The following is an 18,174-nucleotide window of genomic DNA, read 5'->3' on the forward strand; positions in this document are numbered from 1 at the left end:
GCCTCATGTAATAAAATAGGCCATATCTAATGATTGACTCACAGCTAAAGGTGTGAAACAGCCTGCATTGGAGCTCCCTCTAGCTGCTATTTCAGAAACTACGCAATTACTGTAAAAAACCACGAAAAATTCTACCACCACTCACAATCCTGGCAACAACGTACTTTCACAGATGCTGGAATATATATTTTTGGGGTTATGCTTTCCGAGAGCTTCCTGCTCCGTTTCAGTATTTGGGGTGAAAAAGGGCTTCGTGCTGCAGTTCGAAAGAGTCCGTTTGGCAGGTCCACGTTACGTAACGCCAATGTCACCCTTCCGAAGCCGCGCGTCGGGGACTTCAGAGGTGACAAGGCCTCTCCAGCGTCTTCTGAACGCACGTACTGAGCAGCCAAATCCCTACCGCTTGACAATGACCTCCATGAGTCACCTTAAATGCTACTTTAATGCCGCTTGATGCCGATCAGCAGATTACATTCTGCCATCCCCAGGCACCTGCTCAAGTAAGGAGCTTCCTTGGCCACACACCATATACATAATTCAAATTCATCACAAATCCTGGGTTGCTTGAAATTGGGGCAATCCGTATGCAATTACAGAGCTGGTGGAATGAAATGTAAAAGCTTGATTTCAGTCATGCTTAAGATCTACACCCTACTACATTTTTCAGAGGATTATTTCTTCTCCTCATGTTATACAATATTTTGCTTCAGCTATTTTAAAGTCTGCTTTGGGAGATGAGTCTCTGATTTATCACAGTTGAACTGTTTTTTGCTCCATCTAGCGGTGCATAAAAATCTATACCATTCAAACACAAAGTGTCTGCACACTCTGCCGTGAGCCATTTTAATGGCTTCCCACAATCAGTTACAGATGGAAAACAATACATGTGCAGAAAATAACAGCAAGTCAGGAGTTGCTCTGCAAAGCTGAAGTCTCACCTACCTATTTTAGGCAAAACCACCCCAAAAGAGTGTGAGAGCAGAACGTGTTTGCAAAGGAGAACTCCAAATTGTAGAAGGAAAACAAAATGGGCTGATCCTAATGGGTGCAGGTGCCTAAAGGTGCCAAAAGAGACATTCCCTAGCTGAATTCTCCAGTCCTTTGAGTTCCCGAATGAAGAAATTTGGTCTATAAAAACATGAAAGATGTCATTTCTCCTGTACCTTCCATACTAGAATGCACAATAGGACAGTCTTCACTCTTCACATAAACAATGCATTCATTGAGGACTCAGGAAAAAAAGGAAATGTTTCCACTGGTACCTTTCTCTGTTTTATAATCATATGCACAGCATTTAGGTCATCTGCTTTTAAACTTTTTCTTCTTTTAAAGAGAAACCCTACTAGGCTCTAGTGCTAAATCCCGAGATTCACAGCATGTTTTATTTAGCCAGCCATGATTTATTTAAATAGGAAAATGTTTACTTTGCATTTCTGACTTTCACTGCACCAGAGAAGGTCAGCTTCTCTATTTTCTCCACAAAGAATAAATGCTGAGATTTGATGACAGTATGGATACCAACTCAAATTGTTTCAAATGCCAACAACTTAAAATGACACTATTTTCCCTTAATTGGAAAACTACCGGATAGAAAACAACCAATGATGGTGTCCTGTTACAGCTAATAACACTGATCAGCCTTTGACTTTGTTTTCTCCTGAGACACATCATTAACTACAACCACATTCAGGATAATGAACTGCCATCTCATCAAGGCTAAAGGGCTGGCACCTAGAGTTGGTGGCTTTCATTTTCATATTTAAACAGTAGCCTTTCTTCTTTGTTTTCCTTTACACAAATATATAAAAGACACTTATTGGAAGATTGGACAAATCCTACCCTATGGAGGAGAATAATTACAGTTCAGTACACTGAGTAGAGAGAGTTAATTACTGTTTACATTTGGGAGGAAGATAAGCAAATCAAAATATCAGAAATTCCTACTGTTTCTGTCGTTGGGAAGCAACTCTGAGAAACTCTTAGTTATAGCAGCAAAAGACCCAAACTGTCAGCAACATACAAGCATTTCAATGTTTTACTCTGCCCTGTAAACATCAGAGCAGTCCCAGGGCTATACTGAACTGCAGTAATCTACTACACAATTTTTGCACACATAATTTTCAGATTTCACAGTGCAAATGAAAGTACTTCCTATATAATGCTAAGTGATTAAGAAACACATGAAACTAAGGAATGTTCAATATGAAATAACAGAAGCAGCCGAATATTATTTACAGTCCACAGTCAGAATAAGGGACATAGACAAATTGTCACAGAATCACGAAGGCAGATTAGCCTTCTGCAAGCAAATTTTTCCTTAGGCCTTGGACACTTCACAATTGTACCTAGGGCAAGCAGAAGAAAACATTTAACAGGAAGGATAATATTGGTACAATGCTTAGAAACAGTAGATCAAATCTCACTGCAAAGCAAATAAGCCGTATTCTGGTTTTTATATGGATTCCTTCATGTTCTAAAAAAGCACATTATACAGGATGAGAATGAGCCTTATGCTACCGTTGCACTTCTTCCCTTCTTGACCCTGTTTATTCTCCTTTTACCCCATCCTCAAAGCCACATATAACTACAAATAAGTATCAGTTTTTCACTCTACACCCAACCACCTCTGCCTTAACGCAAGCTCCAGAAAGTTTAGAGTAAGATTTTAACTTATGATAGCAACAACAGGCTTAAGAGCCTTTTTTTTCCCCCCAGTCAGTTTTTCTTTCTTGCTAGCTTCAGGCTAGTAAATGCCACTTCATAAAAATGCTGTTTCCTGGTACATCTGCTTGGACTGTTTAAGTTTGGAAGACCCAACCAGTAGAAATCCTCCAGTTATTTTAGAGCCACAAGATGTGTCTGGAAAGACGTAATCAACAAAGTGCCTTTTGGGCAATGGTAGCTTGGACTCTATTCTTAGACACCCGTGGACACGTTCACATTTATCTGGTGGCAGTTACAGGGCCATCCAATTACAAGTTCATTCCTCTGACGGCAATCTTGTGCACAGCTTAGAGAAAAATATTTTCATCAATTAGGTAACAGATGTACATCAGTAATGATCTTGTACTTTTGCTAATGCTTAACACAAGACACAGGCAAACAAAATTAGAAGGCCTCAAAGAAGCTTAGAAATGTAATCGCTCATAGCAGAAGTATCTGCTGTAACAACACAAACGTGCTGGTTCCTCAGAATAGTCACAAAGCAAAGACAGAATGGTTAATCTCTACCTAGTAACATTCATAAAATGTCATGTGGTGCTTGACCAACCTTGCGACAAATTTCTAGGGCTGTCAGGAGTAAAAACAACCTAATACGGTTTACAAGAGACAGCTCCCCTCCCATATCCTCAACATTTCAGGGAGAAGAAATCACAGGAGTTTGTACCCTGCATACCACATGACCATGTACATACAGTAACAAAACTCGCAGTACACTTAAAGACTTATGGTACTGTTTATTTTAGTTCAAAATAAACTGTGCATTTTATGCATTTGTTTACAGTTTGTGTGTGTTTTAAATACCGGACACAAGGGAGAGAGCTGTAGAAAAGCACGGAGAGGAGATTACCAAGCATCGATGGCAAAAATTTATGTCTGTGCCATTCTGAATAACTCAGACTTGACATGAATCAGAATCCTATGGCATCCATGCAAGTGTCAGTCCCATACACACCAGTAAGAGAGGAGAGGAGAGATGGACTATACAGGTGTAGCACTGACTGCACACTTAGCGACCCCGAGCTTCTCTGTTATCTTGAAGACGGACTACTAGACCCCGAAGGTGGACAGCAGAACTGGTGCAGAACATTATCTTCCCTGCCAAGGAAGAGGGGGGCAAGAAAGAAAAGAGACAGAGGAACAGAATCACAGGGAACAGCATTAGGAAAATTAACCTTGAGATTTTGTTGGTTTTGTTTTTAAATCCACAAATAGCGTAATTGTTTGTAAGTACCACCTGATTAACCCATTTCAATCTCAGAGACAGCACTTTCAACACAATGAAGAACACCCAAATGAGCCTAGGCCAACACTTTAACTCTGAGGCAAAGCTGTTCTGAAAGGGCAATTTCTATTCTTCCCCATAAGAAAAGTTACATTAAGTAGTCATATACATACCCAGCCTACTGTGGCCACGGCTCCTTTATTTTTAACATGTTTAAAAGAAACTTTCCACAGGTATTTTCACTGCTCATATTCCACTGAAAATGCAGAATAGATGCATTCCCCTTCTGCTGGTGATTTACATACAGAAAGATTGATCATTAACATATCTGCACTCTACTCCTCCCCCCACCTTCTTTTAAAGCAGAAGGAAGAACTCTGTTTCCATGCAGAGTTGCCAGCATCATGAATGGTGCTACAAACCAGAAGGCACAAAGGCTATTAAAGCAGCAGTTTGGAATACCTACATCTGTAATGCTATAATGTGCTTTATGGTGGGTGGAGGAAGGGATGCCGGCTTAGCAGGAAGCTTGTACGAGGGTCACTTCTTTATCAGTAACACAACCATGAGTGGTCATTTCCTTTAAACTAAATAACAAGCTAAAGGAGGAGGATGGAAAGGAACACAATGAAGGAAGAAAAACAAGAAAATCCAAAACCAAATAGTAAATTTCATGATATTCTGTCAACTCCTGATTGTTTTCAAACAGCTTGCTGTGTAGGAACACAATTCACCATTTTTGCATTTCTAGATCACGTAGGCATCAAGTGGAAAATTACAAGAATAACTATAATTATGCCAGCTTTCCTTTGCCATAGGGTTTGAACACAGATGCCTTACGTAATCCTCTGAACCTCATACTGACTTAGCACAGAGTATATGATTTGGTCAGAATTTGGATCTGTCTTGCTTTGTGCATCGGCATATTTCATCTTGTTGCAATATGCTGACTGGTCTGAGCTGTGTCGCTTTCGCTCCTTTGCTCAATTTGAACAAACACTGTCAAGCTTTTAAACCTCTGCATATTATAAAGAGAGGTTACAGTGCTTAAATGTGCTAAATTATATAGCTAGGCTCTTGCTATTCAGTTAGAACTGAGATTCCTATTCAACATTTTTTTTGGGGGGTGGAAAATGTCAATAAATAGTCATATCAATAGTACAAAGGATTCTGAAGTACCGTTCCTGCAGCTACAGCTTCACCTGTGATTAATCACTGACTGGGAACTACCGCAGGACTGAGGAGTCTGCTGTGTAGCGTGGTGTGTCTGTATAGATGCTTGCATGACGGATATATGAAATATTTTCTACGTGTCTAAGCACGATACTGGGAAACGGTATAGTGCTTATCAGTGGAAAAAGTAAACAGAGTTCCAAAGAACCAAATTTATCTGTAAATACGTATTTTCCATTTTCAGGAATCTAAGCAAAAAGTTCCCGGTTTTCCCTGGCTGTGCCTAGTATGAAAGAATTCCCAGTGTGCTCTTGAAAAAACTTACAAAAAAGCAAACCGCTCTAACACAATATAGAAGCATCTGTCAGCGAGGCATCATTGTATGCTAAGCTTCTGTGTTAACCAGTTACGGTAACAAAGTAGCTACAACGCCTAACAGTGGCTCAGACAAAAAGAAATAGCACAATCAATCCTTCTATCATCTTCCATACAGTGGTTTGTCGCATGTAAGCCAACATTACCTGGTGAAACAAAGATTCCACATTAAAATTTCACAGAAGTACAGTATTTTCAGAATAATGTTTTTACCTCCCAGAGGTGCTGATTAAACATTAAGCAGGTAGAGACTGCAAGAAAATGATGGGATTTCTTTGGTACTATAACATCCTTTGCATTATCTTTTTGTTTTCACAGGTATCACTGGGGAAAAAAAAAGAAGAAAAGAAAAATCTCTAGCTTCAAGATTTTGAAAATGGTCTTTGGAATGGCATCTCATTTAATATCAGAAGGATGGAAGGTAAAGTGGATGGAGAAATGAATGACTGACAGCCATGCAAATCAGAACAAGGAAATCATAATTATGAATAAACACATCAGACGAAAAGACGCTTAGATATCAGTGGTGAGCAAATCTGCCCCCAGTTGTAGTTGCATGTATCAGTCTATTACATATCTATACAAAGAATACAGATATGAATAAGACTTAATATTCCCAAGCATGAGCGCTCTTCTATGTTGTATCTTCCTGTGTGGAGCCATTTCTATGGCCATTTCTGCTGTAACACTCATCACACAAAAGCCTGAATAGCTGAGAGCAGAATTAGGGCTACAGGGCACTAAAACCAAAATGAAAACAAACAAAAACACCCCTCTAATTTCAGCAGAGGAGGAAGCCTTCTCCAAGGGTGGGTTGGTGAGCTATCCTCAGTCTGTAAATGAACCCTGCATGCTCAGGAGCGGTGTAACCAGCTGAGTAAGCTGAAGGTTCAAGTGATACACTCCAAGTCGACAACTATCAGGTGCACAAAAGTGTGTGTGCGTGTTACAGGGTATCTAACATCTATACAGACAGGCTGAAGTACTGGCTGACGTTTGTTTATACAGAAGATGTGTTTAGAAAATGCTGGGAACAGATAGTTCTTCAAACAAGAACCAGAGGTGACTGAATTTACTTTCTCTGAGTGCCATTACATCTCTGGGCTTTGCTTTGCACATATTCTAGCTGCAAGGCCACCAAGATAATGAAGGTCACATCAAGCAAGAGGCTTAGCAGCTAAAGCACAAGACTGAGCAGACCCAAGCCCTTTTGGAAGCCTCTCCGGGGCTACCACCATCTCCTTTACTTTGCCCTTCACACCAGACGTAAAACCTATATGAAATAAGCACTAACAAATACAGAGCAGCTCATGGAATGTGCAGCTTCAAACTGGAGTACATTGTTTTTAAGGCTCTACTTTGGTAGGCAGAAAGGGAAAAGGGAGTCAAAGAAACCAAGCTGCAGACATTACTGTTCCCTTTTTTTTAGTTTTAATTTCCGAACAAAAAAAAATCAAAAAGAGCAAACACAGGAGGCATATGGGCTAACTGGAACACAGACAAATAACTAGCTGGAAGTGCATTATATGCTTAGGCTTCCTATGACTTTTCTTATAAAAGGAAAATGCGAGATAACTTGTATTATTTCTGTCTATTTTGAACATCGTAGAATGAGCAAGCAAGGGATCACTGCAATAGCTGCAGTTATTAAAAATGCATTATTTCCCTATTAACAATTCAAAACAGATGCCAAAGATCATCTTGACTAGAAATAAAACTGCTGGAGTGAATAAAACATCTAGCAATTAGCTAACAGCAAATCAGAGTTGCTCCAGATTTCACAGCAGTGCATTCATTAATTGCTTCTTTCAGAGCAAATTTAATTTTTAATTCTGGGCTACAAAATTAATCCCTCTGCGTATTTTCTAAATAAAGTCTCAAAACTGAAGTTAGATTGAAGCATCCATTTCTGTTAGTTTTGTTTCTAATGACTTCTATTTATAAATCGATAAATGGGAAGACTAAAAGCTAAATTTAATACTATTAAATGTATGTGGAAATTTAAAGCCCAATTTTGTTAGTGTTTTAGTAGCTGATTTTCATTCACAGCAACAGAATTGCCATATACAGGTCTCTTACAAAAACAGGTGCATAATTTGTACTTGACTAAGGGATTACTGTGATGTCAGGTTGTAGCAATCAGTTTGGATACAAGGGCTTCAGAAATTCAACTCATGGGTAAACTAAAATTCCACATGTAAGGAAGACTGTAACAGTCTGGCCACACCACCACATATGTGTGTAGGATACTACCTGGGACAGCATTAACTTCACTGTGTAATTGGAAACTAAATTCTAGAGATGAAACTTGCAGCTCATTTTGCCTTCCCGAGAAGAGAGTGCTTCAGGATCACAGGGTAATCTGTGTTAGAAGGGACTTGTGGAGGTATCTACAGTCCAGTTCCCCTGCTCAAAGCAGGGCTAACTACGTCAAATTGTGTCCAGTTGAACTGAGTATTGCTGAAGACAGAGATACCATGTCCTCTCCCGGCCTCTGTCCCAGTGTTTAACCACACTCATGGTGAAATTCCCCTCTCTCTCCACCTTGTATCTCATTGGAATTTTCCTTACTGCAATCTGCTTTTGTTGCCTGTTGTCCTGCCTTCTCCTAGAAGAGGCTGGCTGTACCTTTTCCACACTCTCCTATTAAGGAGCTGAAGACAACACCAGCCCTGAGACTTCTCGAGGGTGAACAGCCTGCATTCTCTCAGATTCTCACTTGCACTCTGGCCCCCAGAAATCTTGGTGGCCCTTTGCTGGACTTGCTCCAGCGTCCTGATGTCATTCAAAAAGCCAGACGCTCCAGAGGAGGTTTCATAAGTGGTAACAGAAGGGAGGAAACGCCACCCTCAGCCTGCCGGCCACTCTTGCTCATACAGCCCTGTATGCAGTTGGCCGCCTTTGCCACCAACACACTCTGCTGGCTCATTAACATCTTTTGCATAAGCTCATCTTACACCCAGATAACCTGTGTGTTGGGCTGGGGGAAAGAGGTAAGAGGAGAACAAGGCCACATCTAACCCCTGAACTCCCTTATCTAATCACTCATTATAAAAAAGGGGGTTAGCACAGATCGCGTGCTGCTGGTAGACCTTGGCTGGTTCCCCAGGAAAGGGGGTGGAGTGAGATGTAGAGCGCATACAGTTTCCTGGCAGCCAGTGACCGACCCATTAATTGCTCCGTTACCATTAGGGGAATGTGGGCAACGCTACTATATTACGAATTGTTGGAAGCTCCCAGATCTCCACTGATTCTAGCTGAGTCATGGCTACAGATGTAGACACAGTTGGAGAGTCTGAGACCTAAACTTCCTTGAGAACAAACAAGGTCAATGATGAGTTCCTTCACACACCCCAATCCTTAACCAAAAGCTGAAGGGTTTACGGTATATGTTGGGGTGTTATCCAAATCTATATGTTGTTTTAGGCATTAGCACTCTGAAAACTGTACATGCTTTACAGATCCTAGCCACACTTAGGGCATTTATTTTTTTACTGCACAAAGACAGAAAGACAAAAAAAACTAGAGAAGTTTAGGATTTTTTTAAGCACAAAGTTATGCTGCTAAAAGTTTGAATTCTAGAAGAAATACGAAAATAAAAATAATAACTTATGTGGAGCAAGATATTGAAACATTCCAGAAACAACTTGTTTTCCTGTCAACATCCCTATAGGAAGGTCTCTAACTAAAATCCTTAAAATTGAAGCATTGTAAACAAAGGACAAAGGAAAAATAAGTGTCTCATTAAAAAGCAAGTGGAGAGTCTAAGTGTTCAGGCCCTGCTCCCCACTGAAGGAATACCAAGTTGTCTTACAACTCGACTATGGATTCACTACCACCAAATAAAACTGAAAGCTCTGATGGGAGAAAAAAAACCCAAGCATACGAACAGATGCTGCAATGTAAAACAACAGGATGAATCCAAACATGCATGGTTAGAGATAACTAAGACATGAAAGATTCAACTCAGAAATATGTTTATGCATTTACAGATTTAGGATTCATTGTTTGTTTTTCTCTTTCCTTATTACCAGTGCAAAGTGATTTGATTTTTCAGCACCAGACTTCCAATATTTTGATATGAATATTATTCATGAGCTGGCAATTATCACTAAGTTAATCACTAATATTAAAAGTAAACATTTAAGAATTTTTTTTCATGCCATGCACAATTCCTTAACTGTTTTCACATTTCTAATTTCTTAGATTAGCTGTCCTTTGATGCTTTTGTAAGATGACTGTTAAAATAAACACTGGCACTGACAATGAATTGTACTAAGATGCATAATTACTGCTCTCCATATTTGATCAAAGAGAACTTGGAAAACACATAGTAAAGACATCTATGTTAAATAAAGCATTATTAGCTGGAAAACATGTATTTTTTTATATATTCAGGGCAGATTCTACTTAGTATCAAGGGCTTACATCCATTTAAAAGCCCGTTACTTCCACCCAAATCAAAAGGCAGTGCCGAGCCTTTTGCAGGTCCATATCTTTAACCTTAAGAGTGCCACAATCCGTGGCTTAACTCAGTACTGTCATGAAATATTCAGGGGTTAAAAAAGGTGTTGCTCAAAACAACATCAATACCCTACATACATTATATAAATATTTCAATATATTTGTTATGTGAGAACTAAACCTACAACCAGCTTCTCTGTACCTTTTAGAGTCTAAGGGAATGTGTCTCTTAAAGCACATCAAACTCATTTTACTTTATAATTTTACTGTGCCTGAGAGAAGTGAATAGAACTATCCAATGAGATGTTAAAAATGTTTGATACGTTTTTCTAATACTTTTTTTTTTTCTTTCAAAACTTAAACTACTATCCCTTATGTCAAATCGTAGCATCAGATCTCTCTTCAAAAACAAGAAGTGGGTGGACCATATCTACTCTTACCTGTACTCTGAGTGTGTGGCAGGGACAGCTAGCTGGGTATGGTACAATGGAGCTGGACAGCAAAACTGGTGCAGAGTATTTAAAGACCTACGACACAAGGAAAAACACAAAGTCAAAACACCAAGTGTTTAGAAAGGGGCTTTTTAGGGGAAAGCAGGTGCTAATAGGTATATTTGAAATTCATGATAGCTTTGAATGAAATTTGACGTACAGCTGTCAATTCTGAATCCCAGGAAATAAAGAGGGAAATAGTCCCACGGTTTAAATATACACATCAGGAATGACAGTGATGAACTGTTGCAATGAAGAATCAAAGTTTTGTTGCAAGATTAAGATAAAATGCCAATTTAAGACTTTGTTTTTGCCTTGCCATGCGAAACAGAGGCAAAAGCTAAACATTGAGGGTTAAAATTCCTATGGAAATGAAGCTTCAGACTTGCACGTTACTCTGCACCAGTCAAGCTGTTTCTTTATTAATGGAGTTACAAACACAGTGCTTAAACATGAGGAGGAATAATGCGATGAATATGGACATAAGCTTTCTTCAGGCCCAGCAATTATAAACATATTGCAATATGACACCCACAAATTTGAAGGAATCCAAGTTTCACCCAAGTTTTAAACAATATTCTGAAATTCGCAATACTAATTTAATTGCATGGAAAAATAAAAAAGCTTTACAACACAAAAAGATAATTCTGTGCCCCAGATCATTATGTTTATATTTTTTCCCTTAAAAACAGAGAAGAGTTGCAAAACAAGACAAGGTATTGCATCTGAAGTAAAGCTTAGAAAATCTTTAAGCAACACACAGTACACTTCTCAGCATTTTTGATGTTTGTGCCCGGAAACATTAAACAAGGTTTAGCACAGTAAGTCCTCCATGATAAAACCACATAATCAAATTTCTTACGACACAGCATTCTTCTAGGAAATCATAAAAAAATTAATCAATATTTCCTAGCTCTTAGAGTGTGCACACATGGAAGAAGTATCCATTAAACTGAAAATCCTCATTTAACTTGTAACTGATTATTAATAGAGAATGTGTGTATGTCTACATAAATGCACCTTCCCCCCACCTCCCAGCTTTTGCTTGGCTTCTTGACAGATGTTTCAGAAGATTGATTTTGATTCCTCTGCATCCCTGAGGCTTAAAGTGAATCCTGTGAGGTCACTTTCTTACAAGATCAGAGTGGTTAAGCAAAAAAAAAAGTCAGTCTTTGTTCAGAACAGAGTCAGTTACTAATCCTTTTGAAAAAAAAGGTCAGCCTGTTCTGATTTCTGTTGCCAACAGTGTGTCAGCAACTGCATGGCCAAGACGAGTTGGACTTTCTGCTTAAAGACAGCAACTGATGGTAACTCCTACAAAGTACTTGAGCTTTTGGAAACAGAAGTGCAACACAATTCAGTCGCGAAGCAGATTGCCATCATGGGACGTACCCTGCTAACGCCTCGTAGTGCACACTTACTAATTGGTGGCACCTTCAAACCACTTGGAAAGATGACCAGAACAATTCTGAAGAAAGATGGACAATGTTACTGAAAACATCGATGGACCATGATAAAAGCAGTTAGAACACGCAAAAGCTGTATTTTCTGACAAGGAAAACATACGACAGTCACACAAGCTGCTCCACACAATTCACAGAACCAGGGGAGTACACTGTAAGTGTGCATTGCACGATAGTCTCACATTGGGTAGGAAAACTGATCACACTGACGAAACCGCTGCTTCCTGCTTTGTGAATACCTAATTTTTTTCAGTAGAAGCAAAAGGAGGAAATTAGTATGAGGGTGTCCCAGATTCCCTTCCCACCACCCTTTTTTTTCCATACAAAACTCTCTATTCTCATCAACAGTAACTCTTTCTTCAGAGAATAAACCAGTAAACATAGGAAAGAATCTGTCTAGATTCAGTTTTGCTCTACAAAGCATTTTAAGCAGAGCTTGCTTCTGGCTATTCCAAAAAGAATCTTCCCTGCAGGCTCCAGAAATCTGTTCTACTCTGACTTTCCTAGGTTCCAAAAAACTCTAAACAATAAGGAAGAAAATTCTCCCTATAATCTCAGTTTGCTCATCTGCAGTTAAGATTAATACTCACCTAGTGCACAAGACTGGTTAGGAGCTCAACTGCTCTGAGTTTCTTTTCGAAGGCACAGTAGAAACGGAAAAGTCCAGTCACCTTGATAGCAAATAAGAAGTGCCAAAGGTTTGTCAAGTAGTAACTATCCTGGCACTCTGTGTGTCATAGGTGCAGGTATGGAGTAGATACAACAATGTTCAACTACAGGTTGGTAATTAAGTTACTACATATCATTGCTGTGTTCCCACAAGAACATCTCAGATGTCAAAGATGTATGTTCAATACGTAAGGTTAGATTTCGGCCAGTTCTTAGGGTGTTCAAAGACAGGCTCTTTGTCCATCTAGTTACAGAAGCAAACATGAGCTTTGGACTCTGCTCCAGATTTTAAAATTCAGGGATATCTTGACTCAGTGTTTTGGTTCCTCTAGATCCCACTGACTTAATGCCTGATCAGCCTAACGAAAGATGAGGCTCAGGCTTTACAGCCTCTATCATAGAGTACTAATTTTACTCAAAGCAAATACACCTTCTGCTGGTGCAATCTAAGATCTGTACATGGCATTTTGTGCCTGTAATCACCTGCTAAAACAGTACTTCCACTCATTTACTCCTCTGGAACATACTAGAAAAAGATCAAGATTCAAATGCCTTTTTTGGTTTTTTTTGGGGGGGGTGTGTTATTTTTTTTTAAACTGTATAGCTAGATTTTTAAATCAGTGTTCAACGCAAGTTTGCATTCAAAGCAGTATTGATTCACTAAGTTGTAACAGCTAAAGACATCAGCAGAAATACATTTAAATAATTTGGAGGAGAAGTAATCACTTCCTCTGTTCCCAATAGCATAGATACTCGGCCCTATTAAGTTTAGTTTCTACATCTCTAAACTGTAGTCTTCAAAAACTGATTTAAGATTGGAAGTAGAGCACAGCTACTACAGCACTGACATGAGATAAATGACTAAACTGATGAATGCTTCTGGTAATTTCAGTTTCTGAAACATTACTGCAAGGTCCCAGTGGGCACGGAAGCTTTGCAATTTCCTGCTCGCAGGCCAGGTTTCTTCCAGCTCTCCCCAAGTACACACAGACAGGACTTGTCAATTTTTAAAGAAAGTTCTTTTGAGAACAGACTAGTCACACAGTCAAAACAGAACCAAACCTAAACCAAAACTTTGAAAACACATGTCCCCTCAGGATACCAACATAATGAGAAAAATCCAGCTACAAAGTAAGTATGCAGACACAAAGTAGGTTTAACTGACCCTCTGACTTCTCCATAAATTCCATGATGTTTGCCATTATAAACCACTCATTTTAACAACACTTTCATATCCATCAGTGAACAGAAATGACCATTCTTTTTATTCCTTCAGTACTGGAGTCAGACATACAAATAAAAAGAAACAGATTACTGATCATCACACAAAGCTACAACTGCATTTTTTTAATTTTTTTTTTCATTTTCTCTCACAATCCCCAACAAGCCTCCCAAACTCAGTAGACAATGTTCTCAATATTGGTTTTAAAACAACCTGGGAGAACAGAATACCAGGCTATGAACTTGGAATGACTTTTGCTTTAACAGGCTACCCTCTTACTGTTTTCAAAATGTCCTCTGAGCAGGCTGGTAACCATCCTCCTGCTCCTGGCAACAGGGCCGTGCTACTGGCTGTGGCAAGCACCACATCCATCCAGGAGAAAGCTTCTCCTCCGAACTCTGAATAGCATGCAATATTTAGTACAGGATATGATATCCAACCCTTTTTTATTTTGCTAGTGTTTCATTTCATGCACGTGTAAACCTGTGAGTAAACTTACAGAATTATTAAATCATCACTGTCTTACAACTTCTTCCTAACAAGATTATCAGCTTTTAAACAGAAGAGACAGAGACTGTTGTCTCACAGATACTTAGTAAAAGTGTGTTGGTACAGGACCACAGCTGGAAGAAATGTTGTCTTTTTATGAAGTTAACAATGTGGCTGATGACAGGAGTCTACTAGGTATGTTTGTTCCTCTTAACTGCTGCATTTTTCTACAGCCGTATTACTTCATACACTATTCCTCTTCTTTGTATGAAATAACAATCTGTTCACCTCCATCTGCCAGTATTCTTCCTTCTCTTCTGGTACATTTTTCCATGAGGTGCTGTGTTCCAACGAGTATGTGCAAGCACTAGGAAAAATTTATACTAGCACAGCCTCCTATAGTGCTGCCTCAGGCACTCTGAATAGCTGGTGCTAGTTAACACGTACCCTTTTTAAAATTAGCTTGAAAATAGCTGAAGCGGTAGACAAGTTCATCCCCTACATAAACCCATTCCCTTCAATGTCATCCGAGGGAGCTAAGAATTATTTGATTGGATTCATGCCTACAAGCTACTAAAAGGAATACTTCCATTTCTCAGTATTTTATCCTAATGAAGAATTGTTATTTTACAAGCTGAAAATTTTCTTTCTCACATCAGCCCAGAGTTATGGCTACAGTTGAGATTAGAAAAGACTATAGTTAAAAACTAGTAAAGTCCATCCTGTTCTCATTTAATAAATCGAACCATTTCTGTAATGAGAAACAAAATTTGAAATATAATCAAACTGATCTCCAAATAGGTGATGAACAGTAAAAGTCACAACAATACAGACTCATATCCAGCTAAAAGTTTGCCTGTTAACATTTGTATTAACATGCTAGAAAGGCTTCCAGGATCAACACACCGACTGCATCCACAAGACAACTTGCTTTTTGGAAACAGCGCAGCAGAGAATAGTCCAAGTCTGACTGTAGTTGTCCATGGACATGTCCACTAAGAGGTGATTTAGCAGATGAACCATTCGCATATGCAAGGACAAATTCTTACTGTTCTGACATCAAAGGTACTCCTTTCAATGCTCAGATGTTCACCCACAATGCACAGGACAGTATGATTTTGGCTTTTTAAGTAGCACTGGAAAACTTTTTTTTTCATTTGATTCATCCCACCATATCCAACAGTCTGCAGCCAAGTATGTCAAGGAGAGGCTGTGGTGGCATATAGCAAATACTGTGTTTTTTCACAGTGTTCTTGTTAATTACAGTCTTTCCCCTATATCCTTTTTTGAATGGCAACTGTACAAAATTAAATGCTATTATTGCTTTTATGGTTGCGTATGTAAAAAAATCTTGACAATTCACATGTACTTGGCAGAGACCACCACACACCATAGAAGACTAAGACTAATTCCTTTATTCCTACCATTTCCTTTCAACAAGATGGCTTTCTGTACCAGCTTCTTGGACACCAAATCACAGGAAGGTAACGAGACAAGTCATGGCAAGTGAACATCAATATAATTACCTTGCACTGTAGTCTAAGAGCCAAGAATACTGCCCAGATATCATATAGTAGCACAACCGTATGTCCTAGACCTGCTATGTTGGCTTCTCCCTCCTTCCCTCTCTGCCCCCTCTCCCCTGCAGTATTCACATATCCTAGTGAAAAGCAATATAGGATAGGATGTTTTCTTAATAAAAATTAGAGATAGTTTCACTAGATAGCAAGGATGCACAATAAAATCTGCAGTCCTAAGAGGTCGGCACATGAGAACAGACCACCGGATTTTGCTCAAGAATACATAAAATTTGATAGTCATCAAAATGATTGAATATCAGCATTTGTTTGCGTTGCAGTATAAAAGCAAACTGATAGGTTCTTGTTTTGAATAATACTACCCTTTATGTGCTTCCAACTCAAGTGTCCACAGCTGGATTTTTCAAAAGAATGATTAGGTAGGCTTTTACTGTCGCCTCCTCCAGCAAAAGGGCCTTAAAATAATTACCATCTGTTGGGAGAATGAAACCGGTACTGTCACAGCATACTAAACAAGAAACATCAGTTATTTTTTGTCCCATCCTAGAACACAATGCTTACTAACATTATAGATAATTATTTTTAGAAGTATTATTATAAATTTTTTTCGTTTCATGAAAATGAAGTACAGCCTATACAAATAGGCAAGGGGTGATTCTTTTGCATCCCACCAATGCACAGTTTGTAGGCAGCCTCCAATACTGGCTTAGCTGTAACTATGGTGAATTTAATTAAGATTGGTAATATGGAGGCACTTATAATTAGGAACATTTATTGCCCTTTTGATTAAGTCTTACTACAAAACCAACTATTCATTTACAGTGCACATAAAATACACTTGTATCATCTGTGCTTACTAGTCACTTTCAAAATCTGTAGGGGAATAAAACCCATACAGTTCAAAACCAGAAATAAAGAAGAGCAGAGAGACATGAAGCTGTGTATGAGAGAAGAAAAAAATCCTTTAGATTAAATCAGAGAATTGATAGATTCACTGCATCTTTTCTATATTTCCCACATCATTAAATGAGGTCCCAGAATTACTCAAGAAACAACAACTCATATTACAAAATACAGCCACATTTATAATTTCACAAAGCAATAATCATAGTAAAACCAAATCTAAACAGCGACATCTATACATATTGGATTTGAAGCTCACGAAAAAGGAAAAATAGTAATGTACGAAGAGTGAAATCACACATATAGCATAAGAGATTTACAGCAAGGCAAATCCTATTACTTAAAACAATGGTACAATGACATATGTTCTATTCAGTGCAGCATCCGAAAAAACGCTTTTGCTAATCCTAGTAGTTTGACATTGATTAGCTTTTTTTAGAACAGCAACAACCTAGCTTCTTACATTTTATTTTTAAGATGTAAGAAAGTATATTTTATTTTTTAAAAGGCAAAAGTCCTTAGCATAAGTCCCTAGCATATATATTATTAGAACGTTGACAGTTTCATAGTTTTCATTTGAAAACTTACTCATGCATTAAAGAGCTGGTGGATTTAACTCTTTAACATACAGTTTTTTTCAGAATCAATCAGTTTTAAAGAACATGAAGATTTTGTACGTGTTATGTTCTAGACAGTAAGTTCTAAAAAAGCCCCCAGCCTCACATTTTCCTTCTTTTCAACTATGAGCATCAACATTCTTAAATAGGAGTTAAAATACAGAATTATAGGAGAATTTATAGTTCATACCATGTTTTCTACAGCAATGTGCTGAGGTAGGTAAAAGATATCGAACATGTAAGCAGTAATAGAGGAAAATACCGTACAAGACAGTTCTATAAATAAGACTGCAACATCACTGTTAAAGAAAGTAACCTACAGAGATTAAATACTCTTTAACACCACACGATAAGCACTATCAGAAATTCTGTCCCCTGATGAGTTTCAAAATCCCCAAATCTCACAACTCAAATTCCAATGGAGCCTAACACAAACTTACCACTTCATTAATACTTCTATATTGTATAAACATACGGCATTATATTTAAAGCTGATTCACATATACCTGAAAGGCTACAACCTGTTTTCCAAGTTCACTTTTCTTATTTCAACTTCCTATGTACAGTTCCAAGTTTATTCTGATTTGAAAACATTTCACCTTAACCATTCATACCATCTCTGTAAAACAAAAGGCAAAAGAAAACTTAAGAACAGATTTCAATACTCTTTCAATATTCATTTTAAGTAGTTTTATCTTGAATGGTTGAACTTACTCTGCCTGCGTGTGGACAGTGCTACTGAACATAAAGCAGATTTACTCAAATTAGGACCCTCACAGGCACTATTAAATAACTGCAAAAGGCTACAGATGATAATTGCACCT

General features: G+C 38.4%; 1 protein-coding gene across 2 annotated transcripts in view; it reads right to left on the minus strand.

The window, feature by feature from the left end:
• Nucleotides 1-18,174, minus strand: part of IQSEC1 (IQ motif and Sec7 domain ArfGEF 1) — a 345,111-nt gene that overhangs the window by 166,465 nt on the left and 160,472 nt on the right. Inside the window, exons 3-4 of one of the 2 annotated variants that reach the window (XM_074151284.1) lie at nt 12,095-12,151; nt 10,399-10,485 (exon numbers count right to left, since the gene is read on the minus strand). The exons of the other annotated variant lie outside the window; for it this stretch is intronic. Of the exons in view, the coding sequence (XP_074007385.1) occupies nt 10,399-10,485; nt 12,095-12,151 (144 nt within the window). The remainder of the gene's footprint in view (nt 1-10,398; nt 10,486-12,094; nt 12,152-18,174) is intronic. 2 annotated transcript variants of the gene reach the window in all.

Source organism: Numenius arquata, chromosome 8, assembly GCF_964106895.1.
Source record: "Numenius arquata chromosome 8, bNumArq3.hap1.1, whole genome shotgun sequence".
Taxonomy (NCBI): Eukaryota; Metazoa; Chordata; class Aves; order Charadriiformes; family Scolopacidae; genus Numenius; species Numenius arquata.